At 33.1% G+C, this 22,451-nt stretch overlaps 1 protein-coding gene across 1 annotated transcript in view; it reads right to left on the bottom strand.

Moving 5' to 3' along the window:
- The window catches only part of LOC129759147 (inositol-pentakisphosphate 2-kinase-like), a 31,764-nt gene extending 9,319 nt beyond the window's left edge, over positions 1 to 22,445 (bottom strand). The window contains exons 1-4 of the mRNA XM_055756559.1: positions 22,338 to 22,445; positions 5,239 to 5,366; positions 3,823 to 3,996; positions 3,703 to 3,761 (exon numbers count right to left, since the gene is read on the bottom strand). Of these exons, the coding sequence (XP_055612534.1) occupies positions 3,703 to 3,761; positions 3,823 to 3,996; positions 5,239 to 5,366; positions 22,338 to 22,443 (467 nt within the window). The 5' untranslated portion in view covers positions 22,444 to 22,445. The remainder of the gene's footprint in view (positions 1 to 3,702; positions 3,762 to 3,822; positions 3,997 to 5,238; positions 5,367 to 22,337) is intronic.
- Positions 22,446 to 22,451: the final 6 nt, after the last annotated feature.

The raw sequence follows: 22,451 nt of genomic DNA, 5'->3' as shown, positions 1-22,451 counted from the left end.
TAGCTCTTGTTTTCGATATAAATAAATACCGTGACCGGCCCTAATTCTGCGCAGTTCCAAACTCTGCGCATTTTCATATTCAAACAGAAATATTTCAAGATGTGATGAACAGAATATCCATGAAACAAGCTGAAACTCTTCAGTTACTGTTTATCTTCAAAATGCTTCCAATTATTTTGAAATCTGATGAATTGTTCGCGAGAAATGGAAAAAAATCAAAAGAAATGTAGGAAGCAAACGTTGAAAAATGGCCGCCGTTAGCAGTCCAGCTTAAGTGTTAGGAAAACAAAAAGATCAAATGAAACAGTGTTAAACAGAATTTTCTCATTGGAAATGCCTCTACGGGGAAGATAAAATCATTCTGAACATGACTGCTAAAAAATTTGAGAAAAAAAATGGTTTTTCAAATCAAAACAATGATTTTACCAATGCGCAGAATTTGACACCATTTGTTTACTTATGCTCCTAATGCGCAATGATGTGAATGCTGCAAGGAATTGAATGCAGGGAGTTAGGAGACTTTCAATTACAGTTTTCTAATAAGTTTTATGAAGATTGTGTATCCGTAAAGTTGTTGGGAGTTTCTTAGGAATCTCTTCAAAACTATATCTTTTGTTGACAAAAAAAAAGAAAATCTTGATGTGCGTTCTCTATCGTGTTCGCGTGTTAATCGTTCAGTCCCAACTGTACAGACTGTTCCGACGTATAGAAGCAGTTCCGGCAAGCCACAAAATCGCCCCAGCTGGGGGAACTACGCGAAGCTTCTCTTGGTTCACCCGCTCACTCGCACTCGTTGACTAACTGATACTGAATGACATTAAACCAAATGAAGCAGCGCGTAGTTCCCCCAGCTGGGGCGATTTTGTGGCCCGCCGGAACTTCTTCTGTACGAAACAAGTTAATTTGACCAGATCCGGCGAAGAAGGTGATCGGTCAACAAATATTGGGTAAGCGAGCTGCAGGAAAAAGCATCTGCAAGTAACATATATCTAAGCAAGTGTAAGAAATAGTGAAAGAAAGTGTCACATAAGGTTCAAAGATCCAAGGCTTGAATTGGCCCTTTTTCATAATTTGCAATACTTTACTAAGCGTAAAACATGTTTTTAAGACTTTTTAATTAAATTCAATGTTTGTCTTACAAGTACGGAATGGTATATTGGTTTTATTTGCGTGCGCAGAATATGGGACATATGCGCAGAATTAGGAACAAATAGAAAATAGTGCGCAGAATAAGGGCCACTTGCATTTTTTCCAAATGTTGTAAATAATCCACATTTTTGCTCCGAAATTGAGCTCTCATTATTTTTGCCGTTAAATTTGTTAGTGACCCCAACTGTACACGAAGTTTTGAGGAAATTCATTGAAAGGTAAATTTTTTAAAACTTAAAACATTTGAAAAATCCTTAACTGCGCAGAATTAGGGCCGTTCACGGTACCTAGGTTTTAAAATTCAGTCAGTAAATCTGTGTGAAACGAAAGAGCAGGACAAAGTCATTTTTATTTCGTTTCCGAAAAACGGAAATTTTGCATTCAATCCTCGATATTTCTTGAAGCATGAGTCAAAACTTCTTGCAGTCTTGGGCAAAGTTGTTGAATGAGTTTAAATCTTCATTATCAAATACTCAAAAAAAAATTTGAATGATATCATAAATAGATATTTTGTCATTTTTTAAAGCAAGATAATGAAGAAGATGTAAATTTTCTTAGCAAGATATATGAATACTTGATTGCATGAAAAATAACAATAAGGTTTAAAATCTGTTGAATGTATTCATGTAGGCTTTCTAGATTACCAGTTATAAAAAAAATGAAAATTTCTTAAAAAATTGATGGATTTGAATGCAGGAACTTAAAATCTTCCAGAATCAATTATTAAATCATAAGAACCCCATGTGTAATCCGAAATCGAAATTTAAGTTTCGTATTTATTACCGATAATAATCCAGGTTAGGGTAAGATTTTTTATACAAAAACCTAAATTCAAGGTTATTGAATCAGATTTAAATTTCTCAATAATAGTTGTGTAATTTACATTCATTTATTTTCATTAATAACTTGAGTTTTCAGTTTCGAAATTTAATACCCATTTTCAAATTTTAACAATTTGGAAATAAGGTTGAGAAAATTGAATAAAAAGAAATGAGATTCAGAATTCACAATAACAATCAAAATTATTGTGGAAATATAACTTAAAATCATTTAGCCCAATCGCTCGCATTTTGTTTCCCGATTTAGACTATCACAAAAACATCTTAAGAGTTTTTTAATTGAAATAAAACGATGCTCAACAAAATGCTGCTAAAAAGTGACAAACTTTCAAAATTTGATCCTTAGGGTTGTAATGTTCGATTTAAAGTAATTAAAATTGAACATATGTTAGTTTAGTATAGATTGAAAGTTTTGACTCAACATTCAGTAATCAGGTCCGTTCAAAACAAGTTAAAATCAGAATTTGGAAATGATCTGCTGATTTTCAGTTTCATTTATATTCGAAATCATGATTTCATATTTCATAGAATATAAATCAGAAGAGCTTCTGGTTTTGAATTCTTCTAGTCAATTTCAGGTAAAAAGGTCAAAATTTCATTTATCTTTAAATCAAGATCGAAAGATCAAAAGGCTTCAAATATTTTATTACGGATAAATTGATTGAAACGGTTGGTATTGCAATAGTTCTCCTAAAGTTGATAAAAAACAGTCGGATTATTGAACTTAAGCTTAAACTTAACTTAAAATGACCATTTTTTTTGTTATTTGATAAACTTTTACAGATATATGTGTATTTAAAAAAAATACATTTACAAACACATATAATTTGGAAGATTAATGATTTCTTGCGGCAAACAAAATTGATTTTTTTTATCTGGTGTGAGTGAATTAGCCTTCAGTACTAATTTTGATATCTAACATACTTACAACTAACATTTTATCCCTCTACTTTACGTTCAATTAATGGAATTATTTGTCAAAAAACTAACAAAAAAAACTAAAGTTTCAGGTGTTATTTTATTTACATAGTATTCCGTCTTACGACATAACTTGACGAACATAATTCCTAAGTTTCAGGTGGTTTTAGTTCAATGTGGTACAAAGAAGGTGATGAAGAAACACGCACACTATTACAGAATTCGTTATTCAAAAAGTAAAAAGGTAAACAAAGCCTACGTCACTTGCCAGGATGTTTATGTATCCTAGGCGAGAATCGTAAACAGCAGTGGCAATGGTTTTTTTTCTCTAGTTTTCGCTGGTACAGCGATGATGGTTGTTTGTTCGAAAATGCAACTGACGTCACGAACTGGCATGGTTACAATGTTTACAAAAAAAACTTTAACTAACACTTAGCACGGGATTTGCATCCCCACCTGAGATGTGTATACAGGTTGGTTTTAGTTCAAACTACCTACATTAGGGTAGCAGCCCAAATAAGCTATAAAAAATTTAAGCTCACTAGGATTTGATTTAGAAGTGCCTCAACGCGCATAAAGATTCGGGTTTTGATGCTCAAAAATCACCGACGTCGATATCTGGCGATATCTCGAAAAAAAATGGTAAAAAAACGACTTTCTGGGACTTAGTCTGTTTTCCAAGACTGGTTTTCCGAAAAGAATTGGTTTCCTATAACTAATTCTAAGTTATCGATTGCGGATTAGATTAAATTCTGCAGTTTTAAAAATATTCTAATTTAAACAATTTAAAACTCACCCGGAAAACAAATCCAATGGACAATACTTGCTCACTTTGGGAATGGACTTTTTTCTGAGCTAAAAGTAAGGATAAAAGTATTAGTAATTCAATTATTAAATTGTTTTGAGCTTAACTCACCTTTAAATACTGATACAAACAGAACCGACACTTCCCAGGTGCCGTTCCGAAATCTGCGGGAAGAAGTGACTCCAGCTGGATGAAGTTGTCCTCGAAGCATTGCTCGCTGAAAGACCATCCCTGCTTCGGCTTGATTTCCACACAGTATGTTGGAAACGTATGTGTTCGATCATGCTGTTTAAAAAGAAATTAAAAACAATCAGAAAGTTTTTTTTTTAATTTATTAATAACATATTTTGTCAATGTAAACTTGAAACAATTAGATTTTTTTTATGGGACCATCTTACTTTTGACAAAGAGACAAATTCCTCAAAACGAGATTCTTTAATGAAAATTTCAATAACCTGATTAAAATTACAGAGCGTTACGTTAAACGAACCACAACCAATTTTCAAGTTTCCGGCTACCAAAAAAAAGCCTGAAAACACAGAGAATAAAAACAAACTACAAAGTCTCGCGAAAGAATCCTGGCAGTCAGACCATGAAAGGAATTTCCCCAACCAACAAAAAAACGAAAAGAAAAAGCTATGTTTTCGGAGACAGAAACACGAAAAACATCTGCCATTCATCGATTAAAAGTGGACGGGTGAGTTTTGTGTAAAGCAAAAACTAAAGTTTCAAAAAAAAAGAACAGAAAAGAAAACCTTCCTACTGCTGGGGGTCTCTCGCCAGTCAGCAGACAAGGAAATTATTCCAAGGCACCTTCCACAACATATTATCAACTTTATGTTACCAGTTCCCTTTTATGCTGGGCCGCATCAAACACACCTTGACATTCTTGGCAGGTTTAAGTGTTGGTAATTTTGTTTACAAAAAAGTGGCTTCCAAAGGCTACAAACACTGTACGTGGGCAGAAAGTAAAATTCGAAAAAAATAATTCCGACAGAAAACTTTGGAACTACTTGTTTCTAAGGCCTGGTTCACAAAATAAAATAACTCTCCAAATGAGATTTAGCTTAAAAATTGCATTTTTGATTTCTGCAGACTGAGACTGTAAGCTGGTAAACATCCAAAAACTAAATATTAAAAGAATATTTTTGTTTTGTTTCGATTATAGTCATTTTACCATCTTTATGGCATTTCGCGTTACATCACAAGCCACAGAAAATAAAGTGTTATTAAAAATTATCTCTAAAATATTGATTTTGTCTGTACCCTACCTACAATTTATCGACAATACACATCTATATTCAATATTAAAATTAAAACTTTGGATTCTAAACTAAACTTTGAGGTTAGAATACAGTTTTAGCTCGCCCTGTTTTTACCTTTGAAGTACGAGTTTGAGATTTTTTTTTTCTAAATTTATCATATCTTTACTATTGTTACTAAACTTTAAAAATAACTGTTTTTAAATTTCTGACTCAGATGATTCTGTTCCTCAAGTAGCTTGGTAATGCAAGTCTATATACAAACCTGTTCATAATATTGCAGCGACGACGGGTATTGCATCCTGCCCTCCTGGTTCAGTTCAGCAGGTAAAAAAGCCACATCCGGATACAGGATGCCCTCGTGTTGTTTGATTTCTTTCTTTAGCCGGCTCGCTGTGGGAAGTGGAAAGTGGCAACCGACAATGCATTCAGTTGTGCAGCCCATGCAGTGAATGAAACGGATATTGGAAAGAGATGAAAAAAATAAGTATGAAATACAGTTAAACGATCAGCGAAAAGTTTATTAAGATGTTGTTTTGGATAAGCATTACACTTGATATTGCAAATGCCTTTTTATATTTTCTGTCTTTTTTCATAGACAAATTTTGGTTATACTAAAAACATTAATAATTTTCTTCGAAAATACCTTTCTTTCAAGCTTTATAATTTTTTGTCATCTTAGCTCGAATCATCTTGCGGTTTTCAACCGTCTCAATTAAAAAAATGTCGATTTTCGGTCAAGCATACTTGTGGAATTATTTACGTATACAAACAGTAATCAGAACAAAAAATATCAACCGATAGATTTTAATAAAATGAATGAGTATTTTGTCATTTTTCAATGACTTTTAAGTTTGGAGATATTGCATTCTGAAAATGATGACTTATTGAAAATCACGAAAAAAGCAGGGACGGTCCTGAGCAGTGCTGCAAATAATCAGTGTCAGCTTTCAATATTCAATTGAATTTACTGCAGTGTACGCTCAGTTCATTTCCATCGGCATTCATCTGATACTGAACAGAAAGCTCAATCCCGAAAGCACTCTGCATACTCATTCACGAATCGGCAACATCGGTGTCAGTATACATTCAGGCTCTTTGCAGGTTCATGAGATTATCCAATATTCATTTTCAGTATCAACCAAACATTGCTGAAAATGAAAAAAGCTCAATTCGATTATCATTAAGTTTAGTTGAATGGTGACAAAGCTTGTTCGATGCGCTAGACTTGCGGGAATTGAATCATTACTGCTGAGATTTCTAGTTTTCAAGGATTTTGATTAAAAAAAACGTGTTTTCCATATAGTGTGTAGTGGTGGAAAGATTGCGAAATAAGTGTTCGGGTTGGCGAGAAGAACGCTGGCGAGGGAGCGTGTTGGACGAATGTGGGGGACAATACTATGACAAAATTACGACAAAAAGTAACAAAATTATGACTCAAATATGACAAAAATTTGGCAATAATATGACAAAACATGACAAATGTGGTAAAAGTATGATAAAAAAATACAAAAATCAGAAAAATAAGACTTAAATTTTACAATACATTAAAAAATCATCACAACTCTGTCGAAAATATGACAAATGTGATAAAAATATGAAATTTTTTTTTACAAAATTGACAAAATTTTGCAAAAATATAAAAACTGTGGTAATAAACATACAAAAATGTGAAAACTATAACAAAAATATGACGAAATATTTGCTAATATCTATTATATAAAATTCTCTTGTAACGGTGTTTGTAGTACTACTCCTCCGAAATGACCCAAACGATTGGAATGAAATTATTTTTAGAATATTCTGTAGCCATGCGAATCGGTTTATATCGAATAAAAACAACACAAAGTGGCATCAATTGTCCGTAATTATTAAATTTGTAGTTTTTTGAATGAAATGAAAGTCATGGCATCCATTTTTTCGAGATTTTTTTTTCCTTTGGGCGGTTTGTTTTTCGTCTCCAAGGTCGAGGCGTCACGTCCTGACGTCGTTAGAAGATAGTAACCATGGCATAGCATTCTGATCAGTGAGAATATTTTGGCGCGTATTTCTCAACCAAGCATATTTTCGACAAGAGGTTGGATCGTTAGACGAGGTAGGCGATGTTTCTTGCCAACCGCACGCGTTTTTCTCTTCGTCCGCGAAAATTTTATTAAATTTTAAATCTTTTAACTTTTTATCGATATGCAATTGTCAAAAGTGTTTAAAAGTGATGGATGGGATAAAGTTCAAAATTGTGCACTGGAAGCTCCGTGAATTCTTCGTGAAAAAAGTGAAATTTTATAAAGTTGCTAAACGGGTGGCTACGTAAGTGACGTGATGGAATAGTTTTTTTTGCCTGACTATCTATTTGGGTTCTTAATGAAAGTGTATATGGAGAGGAGTGTCCGAAAAAGTTGCATGAAGGTCTTCAGAAGAAAATTGATTTAGAGCGATAAAGAAGCTTAAGGAAAATGTGTGCGACCTCTCGTCAAACTTGTAAACAGCTAGGTGGCGTATTTTGGGTTTCACTTGTAGCCATAAGTAAACGAAGAAAGAGTTCGCGAGGGCCGAACTTGTGGTATTACATTTCCAGGTTGCTGAGATTTTGTCCAATTAACAAGAATTCTGCGTACGGCTCGACAAATCGAAGAAAAAATGAAAATTAAATACATCCGAAGTCTTGTTAAATGGAGCGGTTCAGCTCTAACGTGAAAAGGGGGCGCTCAAAAAAAAGCAAGGGTTTTATGGGATCATGTGCTTGCCATGCAAATGTGGTTTTGTAATTCGTGTACGCTTTGAGAATTACCGAGGAATTCTGCAGGAAGAGAAACGGGCACACGATAAGTATTTTTGTAGAAAAAATAATATAAATGTATTGATAATTTCATTCTCCATAAATCCTACTTGCGAAATAGAATTGCCTATCATGAACTTTATTATCGAACATTGTCAAAACACATATTTTTCATTTAAATTATTACATGATTTTTGAAACATTATATTAAAATATAAGAAGTATGTGTGTGAATAACTAAGTATTTGAAGGTTCGAACAGGTAAAGAACTGGAAGCTTATGTGCTTTATATGTTAATGAAATCCTTTGAGGTTGTCTTATGAGTAAATTTTTATTTTAAGGGTAAATTTAAAAAAAACCTTTCGAGCTCGAACAGACCTCGAAGGGTTTTATTTTCTACTAATATTTTCCGTTTCTCTTTTTTTATTTTCAAGAGCGAGTGAAGGCGCTTTATCCTTGGTCGATGACCAGATATGATTGTACACTGAAATCCAAAACAGAAAAAAATAAGATTGGAATTTTAAAATCATCATTTTTTTATAGCATCAAATTCTTCACAATGTTTCTTTTCTCAGGTTTTGTGATTTCTGTGTACTAAATAAATCATTTCCAGCCCCTCTATGATGGTCTTGATGATTGACGAAGTTTCCTCAAATTACGCATGGTTTCTGCATCAAGGAGCATTTTCTTAGCAGGCTTCCAACGATACTGCCCATTTGAAACGTATGGTACTGGTGGTCCACGTTTCTTCCTGTTCCTGTGTTCCAGATGTCTCTGCGTTCTCTGCTCCATGGTAGGCCCAACCACTTTATGTTTTTGATCATTTTAATGTTTTTATGTTAAAATAATGAAAAACATAATCAAAGACAAGAAGAATAAATACACACTTGTATTATTCTTTGGGACTCAGACATAAGTTCTGGCTGTGGAAGTACGATTAGTGATTAGTGATTAGTATTTCTCAACCAAGCATATTTTCAATGCAAGTGGTGGCGATATGAAGCCTTGATGTGATTTTTTTGTTCTTGATTCCTAGCTCATTTCTACAGCACATGGTTATGAATGACGCTTAGATGTGACTCAGGTTGACATTTTGCTGATCGGATAAAACATATAATATTTGTTTTGCCAAAATCTGAAATTGAAAAGTCAGGCATCCATTTTTAGAGATTTTCTTTTCTTCAAGGGGTTTGTTTTTCGTCTCCATGGGCGAGGCGTCGCTAGCAAAGTCGTTGCAAGATAATAGTAACCAAAGCATACTGTTCATTGATCGCTGAAAAAATTTAAAAATTAGGCGCCTATTTCTCAACCAAGTACCTATATTTCTTATGCACGTGGGGCGATATGCAACCTAGATGTGTTTTTTTTCTTGCTTATTTGTACACAGCACATGGTAATATATAACGCCTAGATGTGACACGGATTGATATTTTATCGATCGAATCAAAACCATATAAATGATTTCAAATATCAAAACCATTTTTAATTCGTGTTAATTTAAGTAGTAAATTGTTGTCCAAAAAATATGAATTTGGTAAAGATAAATATGAAATAATGTTATGACACTTTGCGGACGTTTGAAAATAAGAAATTGGGAAGCTTTACATTCAATTTTATGTAATCCAATACGCCTAGAACGCTAGACACATTAACTGAACAAGAATCTATTCTATTCTATTTTGTGTATTTATAGAGAATTTTAACCAACTTGGTAATTCGTCCTCGTCTGTTCTTTGAAACAGATTAGATAGGATTGAAGTTTTAAAAGGCCGAACGAACTCTTTAATTTTTTGCAAACGTAAATTGAAGTTATCAATAAAATAATCTACTTTTTAATGACAAAAAGTGAGGATATGCATTTTCTGAGAGAATTTTCAAATAAGAAAGTAGACTAGAGCAAGTGCAAACTATCAAAATCATTGTTGGACCCAAAAAAAATTTTATTAAATAAACTTAACTCTTTTTTTTAAATCATTCACCTAAAAACTGTTTACACGTTTACTGTTTGTTTACACACAATTCAAGTACAAACTTAACATTAAAAGTGAGTTTTTGTTTTACATATTTTGGCTATATGGAAGAAACTTTTGATTCACTTTTTTGTTGAAAAGTCTTTTTGTGATTAATATTCCAGGGGCAGCAGATTTTTATGATTAACTTTTATTATGACCTGAAAGTGTTAAAAATAATATTAATTCCTGTAATTTCTCAGGTGGAATAAGTGAAAACGCGCCATTTAGCTATGAAACATCTAAAATTTCAGAATTTTATCTCCAGAATGGCCAGAAAGGATATCCCGAGTGTTGAATCTGAAGCGGATATTCAAAATTTTTATAAAGGTTTTTTTGTAAATCAAGGTCTTTTGTTTGAACAGCATTCAGTGAAATTGAAGTACAAAGCATTATTTTATTCCGGAGAAAAACTTAGGATAGGTAGCAATGAAAGTTGATAAAACAGACAAACAAGAACAAGTAATAATTTTTTTTTAAAGTCTTTTTACTGACGCATCTAGAAAGACCTATGTGTTTTCACTTGCCCCAATAAATGGGACAAATATATACTTCGATATTTCTTTTTGTCAACATAACTAATTTTTTTTTTTAACAAATACTTTTTTTCAGAGAATATGAAAGTTGAACTGTGGTGATATTCTTTAGGATTTAAACGGTGTTTCATTTTTGAAAATAAAGATTTACAGTAAAAAAAGACACATAATTTTTATTAAGGTTTTGTTTATATGATAATTTTCAGGAATCAAAATGAACTCATGAAAACATCGGAGCCTGAACAGATTATTTCTTTTCGATCTATTAAATTTAAAAAAATCTGCTTTTCAATTGAATGTAATTAAATCTTAAAAATATAACGTCATCCTAAATGAAATCGCAGATCACCACCAACAATGTTCAGGAAATTTTGAAATCAGAACTGCTTCAATTAAAATCTTTAAAATAATGGGTGTATATATTTAAACATTTGTTTTCCTCTTTTCAAAACCAATCGTTTCTTTGTTCAAAGTTCAAAGGAATTAAAATGAATTAATTTGCATTTTTTGCTTGAATAAAAAAAAAGAATTTGCAATACGCAAAATCGCCAGATTTAATGCCATGACAAGTGCTGTTTAGGAACACTTTAAGTTGAAATGTGTAAAGTCTATAACTTAAGTATCACGCGAATCTATTTGGAAATGATTTTGGTGAAAATATGGATTTTAATTCAAACTGCTTCGAAGAATGAGGATGGTGAATAAAAAGCTGTTTGAAAATGTTAGTAAAAAATTTTTTCTTAAGTTTTTTTTTATTTCTTCAGCTCTAAAAAAAATACACCATCCAAAGCTCATTGGGAGCTGAAAGCACTGCGTTAGGCAAAATATTTGGCAAATACTCCTAAAATTATCCCGATATTAAAAAAAATATAACAAAACGGAATAAATTTACTGAATGGAATACAGCAAATGAAACGCACATATTATCAACAAACAGTTATTTATTGAACAAGTTACAAAAATTGGATTTTAGAAGACCCGTTGAGTTTAAATTCTTTGGTTTAATTTTGATAGAATTGAGCGGGACGATTCGAGTAAAGGGAAAGAAGGGAAATGTAAAGAAAACTAGGAAAAATAGAAAATGGACGCCAAATTGAACATGGTAAGACGAAGTTTACCGGGTCTGCTAGTATAACAATAAAATGACAATATCGTGACAAAAAATTGTGATAAAAATAAAACAAATTTATGGCAAAGATATGACAAATATGACCAATTTATAATTTTTGGTTATAGCTTTGTCATATTTATCACAGTTATGTCATAATTTTGTCTAATTTTTAACACATTTGTCATATTTTTGACTAAGGTTTATCGAATTTTGGTAATTTTTTTTATAAATCAATGTCATATTTCTGTTTTCATTTTGACATATTTTTGTCATATTTGTCAGATTTTTGTTTTTTTTTGTCATGTTTTGTTATTGTATTGTCAAAACTGTGCTATATTTTTGTAATATTTCTGTCATGTGTTTTCCATGTTTATTGTCATGTTTTTGTTATATTTTGTCATTTTATAGTTAATTTTTTGTCATATTTAGGCCATAATTTTGCTATATTTGTTAGACTGCTGTAATTTTATTGTCAAATTTTTGTCATATCTGCCAGATTTTGTTCATACTAAATATTTACATAATTTTGTCATGTTTTCACCATATTTATTACATTGTGTCATAATTCTGCCAGTTTTTGACCACAATTGCAATTTTTTTTTCATATTTGTCAGATATTCGCCTTGTCGCCAACAAGAAATTTATATTCATCTCTCTTTCCGTCCTCTCTGAATAATCGTATAGGTCTTAGCGAATTTCAAATCGTGTTTTTTTTTCGAATCCCATTTCACAATTTTCGAAAATGGCTAAAACAAATGCCAACTGAAATTATCAGCAACTTTAGCTGACACTGACTGAATGCTAAAGCTGCATTCACTGATCGAAAGCAGTGAGTGAAAGAAACGCCTAAGCGAAAGACGCTTTCGTAGCAGTCGAGTGAAACAAGTTAGTTCGGGTTTACGAGTGAGCTTTATACTGACTGATAGACATACTCGCAAAGCTTGCCGTGAGCACGAAGATGACCGAGCCGATCAGAAGCTTTTATATTTGTTGACTTTTCTGTTCAGTTCATTTCAGTTCAAGCTTATTACACTGATAGAAAATCACAGTCAATATCATTTGTGCTTTCAGACAATTTGCAGCACTGGTCCTGAGATGAGAGATGGGTGAATCATTATCATATCTTCAGGATCAGTTTTTCATACCATTCGGATATGATTTTTTTTCGCTATGCACACTTTCCACGGTAGACCCATATGGCTCCTTACATCGTATCGATACATTTCGTGACAAAGTGTAAAATATGAGACGAATTTGTTAATTTTGGAATTAGAGCAAATACTCATTAATGAATTATATGAAACTCCAATATATGGAGCCTACTGGGAAATTTTCTAGCTACAACTTTGCCCAAGACGGCAAAGCGTTAGGAGTAGCGAGAAATTAGTTATAACGCCCAAAACAGAGCATTATTTTTTATATTTAAAGAAAAAAGCAACACTGAAAGATTTTCCGTCCAATTTTAAGAAAAATAAGATATCAGAAATGTACAGTCACCAGATACAATGGTTTTGCAAGAATTAAACTTAAATCTGGTAGAACTGTCTGCTTTTCCAGTAAGCTTCATATATTGGAATTCATTTGCATATTTTTTTTTTTGTTTCGATTATAGTCGTTTTACCATTATTATGGCATTCGCGACTTTATCAACGTTACAGTTGGCGGATCGTTATTGAAAAACTTATCCGGTACAACTGTGTTCGATGTTTGCTCTTGGGCTCGAACTCGTGGACATCCGCTCAGGAGACAGCAGACTTGCCAACTGAGCTATATCACAAGCCCTCATTTGCATATCGTAAGAATGAAATATACAAGAAAAAAAGTGACGATCATATTTTCGCGTTTATCCATACCAAATTTCAAATCAAACCCCGTATTCTTGAATCTTATTTAAAAAATCTACAAAAAACTCTTTCGTTCGTTTTGACCAAAAAGGAAACTTTTGAGACTATAGGGTTTTTGAAATTCGAGAAAAGTTACAATTCGACAAACTCTTATGAAGTTGATGTATAGATTAAATAGGTACAATACAATTCAACTTCTAAAATCAAAATATTCTAAAACCCAGAATGAGAATTTAACGGTAGAATTTATTCTGTTTTATCAAATTCGATGTGCAGCTTGAAACGAGTGGAACATCCAATGCTTTGTACTTTTATAAATAGGTTAGGTTAGAGGATCTAACAGTGAGCTTAAATTTGAACAAAAGTGAAGATGAATGATTTCATGAGGTAAAAAATGTAAGAGGGGCAATCCGAAAAAAGTTAATGGGGAAGTGATTAAAAACAGATTGTTCTGACTGGTTTTTCTAGGGCAGGGGTGAGCAACCTTTTCAACTAACGGACCACTTTAAATTTTAAATCTTTTCGGCGTGCTACGTTTAAAATAACACTTGTTAATATTTAGCAGAACTTAATTGATTTTAATCACTTGAATTAAGAGGTATAAAAATAAAACGTCTATGTTTCATAATTTTTGACGACATAAAATAAAAACGAAAAAAAAATGTACGTGCTTTTCTTAGTCTTTAAAGTTTTACCGTTTTCAAATGCAAGTCGGTCAATACCTGGTCAATGCTTAAACCGGCGTGGGACAATTTTTTGTCATTCCTTTTTAAAAGTCTTCTGAAGCTGTACCACAGTAATAACTAAAAATGAGAAAAAAAATGTTTTCGACAGTGCTGTCTTTTTAAAATTGGATGGTAAATCGATATTCAAATTTACGGATCAAGTTTTTTTGTTGTTTTTTTATTTATGCGTGTTTTCCGCAATTTAAATTTGCTTTCGAATCCCTGATTTTCCCCTACAGAAAAAATTGTTCTAAAAAACTACAACCTATAATTATGCAGATATTTAGAGAAATTTTACCAACAAATTTAGGTTACAGTATACATTTAGACCGCTGCAAGCTTTGAAAGGAAATTTAAAATTTTTACATTTTTACACCTCCCACAACTTTTTTGGGTTGTTTTTGCTGTCAGAAAAAGTAATACGAATTTTAGAAGCGATCCATCCAGACCTGAATTAGCGCAACGATTTTTAATTTTGTATGGATTTATTTTATATGGGAAAACAAAATTTTTCATTCCAAAATCGCCAGAGATGAACTGAAAGTTCCATAAAACATAACTTTGAATGATCAGCATTCCTTGATTCTTGCAGTGCAACTCATGTGAACAAAGGGCAAACCTAACTTGTACCCTAGAAAAGATATTGGATTTTATAACAAAAAAATCAAAATTATATAATATTAATTTTAGCGGGTTTGACTGCTTATTTGAAAGCTGTGTAACCGTAGGATGAGAATAAAAAATCTCAAAAAACCATTTGGCATAGCCAGGGAATTCATTGATTTATATAAATTTTGCAAAAACTATTCATGAAATTATTGAAAGCTCTAGTTATTCTCTAGTTTATTCTGAAATGGTTATAACTTTTTTCATGCAATGCTTAGCTGCTTCTCATGCTGGCAAAAAATGAAGCTTAAGAATAGTCAAAACTAAAAACAAAGACCAACTTCATTTCAAGCTTATTAGAATTTTCTGGTTGACACAGGAATCAATCAAATCATCTCAAGTTTTACACGGATGCTTGTTAACCCAAAGGCATCAAAAAACATATGCCCAGCAAACATAAAATCGCATTAAAAATGATAACTCAAGTCATTAAAAACGTTACTGCGAATCGTAATTCCAACTAAAGCAAGTTAAATGTCGTAAAAATAGTAACTCGAAGTCGGATTAAATGGTTTAAATCGGATATGATTAAAAGTCCGCCATGTTTGCAGATTTTGAAACCGATTTCGTTCCTTTTTCTTCTCCCGCGTGGGTCAAAAGAGAGAACAGCTTTGTTGTTCTCTTTGCGACCAGCAGTGCAACCAGATTGCTAAAAATCAGATAGTGTATTTGCAAGAATTGCCCAATGACAGAGGCAGCAAATATTGTCGCTGGCAACGGTTCGCATGCGTTGAGAGGAAAAAAATTGTGCTCTCTTGCATTCTTTCAGTATGTATGAATATGGTGTCGAAATCGTATACTCTTATCGCTTTAGCCAGAAGTTGAAAATTTGTATGTCTATTGCCTCCACTTTGGTAGGTAAATGCTGTTTTTTCGAGTTTCATACGATCGTTCTATAATGTATATGAATCGTATAACAAATTTGTTGAGAAATATACCTACAAAAATGTTAGCTGGGTGGGAGCTGAAAGTCATTTTTTGCAGTGGTCTAGTCTACATTCTTGAGTCTTTAAAATGTGTATAGATTTTAAAGAATTCCTACCTGAGATAGGATTTTAACGCTGATTGATTAAAATTTATGATATTCATATTGTAAATTGTTATTTTTTAAGTAAAATGACTCAATTTGTCCATGTTTGGTATGATTTTCCGATTAAATTTATGAAAACAATATCACGAAGAAGTGTGACAAATTTTTGGAATCAAATAACAGAATTACAAATATAGTTTTTGTCAAGAAACCAGAAATATTTTTTCGGCTATTTTGAAGCTGAGTTATATTGATGAGAAATTTTAAATTGCTCACCAAAATCGCTTGCCAAAACTGTGGAAAGTCATATCGTACATATTCAAGAAAAATATACCAAATGTGGGAATGGTCTCATTTTTTACATTACTTATTTGGGAGCCAACGAATCTTACTTCATCATACAACTTTATCTTTAACAGAAGTAAAAAATAAAGTAACCACTTTTCCACGATACATAATAATCCGTGTGTTCATCCGTGGTCTTCTGATTATAAGATTGCTTCTGCCGAAAGATTTTGAATTCAAAAGTAGTTAACAAAAATTCGGATAATGTATTCTAAAGAAACACCAATACAACGATTTGACAATCAACTGCACTGATGCCTGTAAAAGAACATAATAAATGCTGAAATGGCCAAGGAAGGTGATCAATCCGATTTTTTTTTATTTAATTAATGACACTTTACCATCCTTGAGGCTTTCGTGTCTTATCAATCCGAATTATGATGGGATAAATGCAAATGAAGTGAACAAGTCATTTATTGCTTTCGGTTAGTATGGACTATTGTTTCATGATAATTAGCAATCTGTCGTAGGAAAAGTTGAGAAATATATTCGATTTAAGAAAAGCTTCGCGGGCCGTACAAACATGCACATGTGGCCCACGATCTACGGGTAGCTCATCCCTGGTCTAGAAGAAGAAATAAACATTGATTTGTCTTTGGTTAAATTTTATGCCGAAGGAGTACAATCGGCTAAATTTGTCATAATTTCGACCAAATTAAAAAATTTGAATAATTTTTGAAAGTCAAGCATCAGGTAACAGAACACGTTATTAAAAATAGCTTTGATGTAAGAGAAAGGTGGTTCATAGTATACATTATAAATGGCGCACGTGGGCCCCAAAAATTAAAGTTCGAAAACTTCTCCATTGGACGCAATCTCAATAATCACTTAATAGAACGCCACAAAAATTTGTAGATTGGCCCAAAAAATTTACCTGTGCAAAATTTCAAGGTTCAAAGGAAATTCGACAAATCGAAATTTTAACTTTCATGCCAAATGCATGAAACGTCGAGATCTGGTGATATCTAGAAAAACATTTTTTGGCCAAAAATCGAGTTTCTGGAAATTTTTACGAAAAACCCAAAAAGTCCCAGAAAGTCGTTTTTTGGCCAAAATTTTTTTTTTTCTAAATATTATCAAGTCTTGACGTTTCATGCATTTCTAAGTCATTTAGCATGAAAATTAAAATTTCGATTTTCCGAATTTTCTTTGGTCCTTGAAATTTTGCACAGGTGAGTATATAACCACCGTAGTATACATGCACAAATGTGGCGTTCTGGCATCAAAATGAAAATTTCATTTATATAAGTTTGGTTTTCAAAATTCCATGATGAAATTTCTCTTATGCATCCATTGCAACTGTAATGTATACAATACACTTCTAGGCAGCTTCAATGAGCATTTCGTCCATGTTCCGGCCATGAATTCGAAAGTTATTCACAAAACGAAGTGTTGCTTTTTATGCTCCTTACGTTGGTTGAAAGTACAAAACAGTTTTGGAAGAAAAATTCCTAACACTTTTTTTTTAAATACTTTAAAGATGATGTTTTGATTGCAAAAAAAAACAAAATTTGTTTTGGAAGACTTTGTGATTGTTTTATGAAGCTCGCATGCGACTTTAATTATTTGATTTTAATTCTTAAATTTGTTTTGTTTTTTATCAAAAATTTTTTGTCCGTTTGTGTAACACTTTAATTCATGATTTTTCGTAAATTTGTTTAGCAATTACAGATGGAGTAAAAAAAATAATTTAAAAATAACACAACATACACAGGTTTGAACTGTTATTTTGATATTTTTTAAAACTATAACCCATCAAAGTAAAAAAAATATTTTTTAAATTATTATGTTTACCTCAATTCAAATTTATAAATAGCTACCAAATATTTTCCATGAAACTTTCTTCTGATTCTGGGTTAAAAAAGCGCAACTAGCCGATGAGGGTCGTTTAAACCCTAGCATTCCGGCTATATTATGGAAACTACTGAAACGAGTTACCTAAATTATACTATTTGGGAGTTGTCCACATGATCGCTCTCATATATCTATGAAGAAAAAAGTTTATCATAATGGCGTTTGTTATCAACAAAGCACTAACAAGCTTTCCAAAAATTTTCATTGAAAGATTCAGGAAATTTTATCATGTCAGCTTAATTTGAAAAATTAAAAATATGAAGGTTCCTAAAGGCTGTCCCGACTCAAATTGCATCATAGAAAAAACGCTGTAGAAAATAACCTAGTTCACCTATCCTTTACAAATTTTCATACAGTGCACAATGGGGAAAAAAGTGTACAAACCGCGAAGAAATTCAATATCTTCCGTGCTACATGACCCAAATCTATGAAAATATACTTTTCTTTTGTAAAAATTTCCGGAGAATCGATTGGACATAGTTTCAAACGCCGCACAAGCTTACGAACGGAGATATAGTGCCTTTTTAACCCCTAATTCCCCTATATTTTGTAAACATTCCAGAAAAACACTGATTCGAACCAGAGAATTTTGAACGAAAACAGACCTATCGTGTGTAATTTTTTCTGAGGAATCGAATGAAGGCTGTTCTGGTCTCCGCACGCTTCAAAAAATGGAGTTATGGCTGTTTTTACCCTCAATTCCCCTATATTTTTCAAGTATTTCAGAAAAAAGCTTATTCGAACTTGAAAATTTTGATTTAAATGGGTTGTATTTTGTGTGATTTTTTCCGAGAAATCGAATGAATGCTGTTTGAGCCCCCGCACGCTTTGGAAAATGGAGTTATGGCTGTTTTACCCTAAATTCCCCTTAATTTTTCTAATTGTTAAGAAAAAGCATGTTCGGACTTGAAAATTTTGAATCTTTTGGGACGTATCTTGTGTAATTTTTTCCGAGGAATCCAATAAAGGCTGTTTGAGCCACCGACCGCACGCTTCGGAAAATGAAGTTATGGCTGTTTTTACCCTCAATTCCTACATTTTTCAATAATTTAAGATAAAAGCATGTTCGGACTTGAAAAATTTGAACCAAATGGAATGAATCCTATGTGATTGTTTCCAAGAAATCCAACGAAGCCTATTTGAGCCACCGCACGGATTAGGAACAGGAGTTATGGCTGTTTTACCCTCAATTGCCCAACATTTTTTAAATAGCTCAGAAAAAGCATGTTGAGACCAGATAACTATGAACCAAAAGTAAAGTATTTTGTGGAGTTTTTTCCGAGGAATCGAATGAAGGCTGTTTGAGCCGCCGCACGCTTCGGAAAATGAAGTTATGGCTGTTTTACCTTCAATTCCCCTCAATTTTTCAAATTGTTAAGAAAACGCATGTTCGGACTCGAAAATTTTGAATCTATTGGGACGTATCTTGTGTGATTTTTTCCGAGGAATCCAATGGAGCTTTTTTGAGCCACCGCACGCTTTGGAAAATGGAGTTATGGCTGTTTTTACCCTCAACTCCCCTTCAGTTTTCAATGGTTTAAGAAAAAATCATGTTGGGACTTGAAAATTTTGAACCAAATGGGTTGTATCTTATGTAATTTTTTTCCAAGGAGTCCAACGAAGCCTATTTGAGCCACCGCACGGATTGGAAACAGAAGTTATGGCTGTTTTACCCTCCATTTCCCTACATTTTTAAAATAGCTCAGAAAAAGCATGTTCTGAACTTTTTGAAAAAATCGAAAGGGAAATGAGGGTAAAACAGCCATAACTCCTGTTTCCGATGTGTGCGGTGTGTCAAATAGGCTTCGTTGCATTCTCCGAAAAAAACACACATGATACGTTCCATTTGGTTCAAAATTATCTGGTCCCAACATGCTTTTTCTGAGCTATTTGAAAAATGTAGGGAGTAAAACAGCCATAACTTCTGTTTCCAATCCGTGCGGTGGTTCAAATAGGCTCCGTTGGGTTCCTTGCAAAAAATTACATAAGATACAACCCATTTGGTTCAAATTTTTCAAGTCCGAACATGCTTTTATCTTAAATTATTGAAAATTGTAGGGGAATTGAGGGTAAAAACAGCCATAACTTCATTTTCCGAAGCGTGCGGTGGCTCAAACAGCCTTTATTGGATTCCTCGGAAAAAATTACACAAGATACGTCCCAAAAGATTCAAAATTTTCAAGTCCGAACATGCTTTTTCTTAACAATTAGAAAAATTAAGGGGAATTTAGGGTAAAACAGCCATAACTCCATTTTCCAAAGCGTGCGGGGGCTCAAACAGCATTCATTCGATTTCTCGGAAAAAATCACACAAAATACAACCCATTTGGTTCAAAATTTTCAAGTTCGAATAAGCTTTTTTCTGAAATACTTGAAAAATATAGGGGAATTGAGGGTAAAACGCCATAACTCATTTTCTGAAGCGTGCGGAGACCAGAACAGCCTTCATTCGATTCCTCAGAAAAAATTACACACGATAGGTCTGTTTTCGTTCAAAATTCTCTGGTTCGAATCAGTGTTTTTCTGGAATGTTTACAAAATATAGGGGAATTAGGGGTTAAAAAGGCACTATATCTCCGGTCGTAAGCTTGTGCGGCGTTTGAAACTATGTCCAATCGATTCTCCGGAAATTTTTACAAAAGAAAAGTATATTTTCAAAGATTTGGGTCATGTAGCACGAAAGATATTGAATTTCTTCGCGGTTTGTACACTTTTTTCCCCATTGTGCAGTGGAATATAACGCAATTGTGAACTTTGGGTTTAGTTCAGTTTAGTTTAGTTTAGTTTAGTTTAGTTTAGTTTAGTTGATCATTTTAACTGACCCACAAATTCAGATCTAGAAACGGAAAGCTTCAGCAGCAAATTATAACGATCTTTCAGGTTTTTTTTTTCGAAACTAAGATTTGCGACCGCTCCAATGCGTAATTTTTTCAATTTCGCTAACTGCCTCAACGAAATGTTGGAAAAAGTATTCCATTTGTAACCGATATTTTTGCGTTTTTCCGGGAAAATGCTTCTCATTTTCACGAAAATTATGAAAAGTTGAGCTCACGATACACACATTTTTAAGTTGAACTGTGTACAAAAACACATAGCAAAATCAGCTGTTTAAACGTCATTCTGAATGAGCAGCGTTGTATCAAAATCGTGCTTGTATAGACATAATTGGAAACCCTATATAAGTCGGGACAGGCCTCATGTATTCGAAATCATATGGGATTGTGTATATTGAGAACAAAGAAAATAGAACTATACTTGAAAATCGTTTTTTTTTTTCATTGGATTATCACCTAAAGTTTATGAAAAAAGGCATTAGGAAACCTTTAAATTAATGAAAATTGACAAAACTACAATCTTTTGTATTTTTTTTTCATCATCATCATACCATACCTTACCAGCTGTGGTGTGTAAAACCAAGCTCTTTCATTTTTTTTTAATATGAACTTCTGTAGTATCCATATGCAAATCAATTAAAAGTTATTCAATATTACTTCTGCAAAATGAGTTATCTTCGTAGGAAAACACCCATTTTTTTTTCAAAGCATTTAATATCAGACATTTGAATGGTTCAAAAAAATGGCATAATTTATGAAAAACGGTTCAGTACTAGTAAATCCAAAGACCCGAATGACCTCTGAGGTTAAAAGGTCTTAAATAAATATCATCATCATCAGTAGAAAATCCAAAATAGTAATCCGTGTCTCTATGACCCATACCAGCAAATTGTACTCTTTTTGCTGAGTGAGTCTGGACACCCAGTGGTCCATGCAAAGTCTAAAAATCAGGAATTGCTGAGCACTTCTTTTTAGCAAAAGTCAGAAAATTCAAGTATCTAGCTTTCCTGAGACATATCGTCTAGATAACAGGTATAATTTGCGATCAAGTAAATATTGCAAAAGAATAGAGAAAAGCACTCTTTAATCAAATGGAACAAGTTCAAAGAGGTGAAAATATAAAATTTTTGATAAATTTTTGGAAAAAGATTTAAATGCCATTCTTACAGGAAAAACATCCTATGATCTTATAAATATGAACAATCTTGAAAGACAATCCCCATTCATCAATCGACGGGCCAATACAATCGAAACAGGGAATGGCTTATTAACAATATTTACTACCGGCTGGCGCGACACGTCAATGCTAGGTGGTTCTTATTAGGCACGGCAATAAAGATGAGAAAACTAAACGCGTCACCAAATGGCGCCACCAACCGGTGTGGAATTATTACCTCGCTCGCGTGCATATAACTTAATTCGCCATGCCATTAAGCAAACTGTAGTTACCGATTGTGATTGGGAAAAGGACAATATGCACCTGTCTGAATTTATTTTTCCTTATTTTTACAATTTATCTTATTAAGATTCCAAGCAGTCAACATAAAAACGTTAGTTTTTTAAAAGATTTTTTTAGAATGTGCATATCACCCAACGCTTCCCCAACGCTTGTCATAAACCTAACCTAAACTTACCGGGGCGGAATTTGACGAGCTGCCTGTTGAACTCTTCCAGATCGTACGTGTCCAACCGGGCCAGTTTCGGTTCCGGAACGAAACGTTGCGAGAAGAAGATCCTCATCAGCCGGT

The sequence above is a fragment of the Uranotaenia lowii genome, unplaced genomic scaffold (genome assembly GCF_029784155.1).
Source record: "Uranotaenia lowii strain MFRU-FL unplaced genomic scaffold, ASM2978415v1 HiC_scaffold_114, whole genome shotgun sequence".
Lineage (NCBI taxonomy): Eukaryota > Metazoa > Arthropoda > Insecta > Diptera > Culicidae > Uranotaenia > Uranotaenia lowii.
This window is presented reverse-complemented; position numbering and strand designations above follow the sequence as displayed.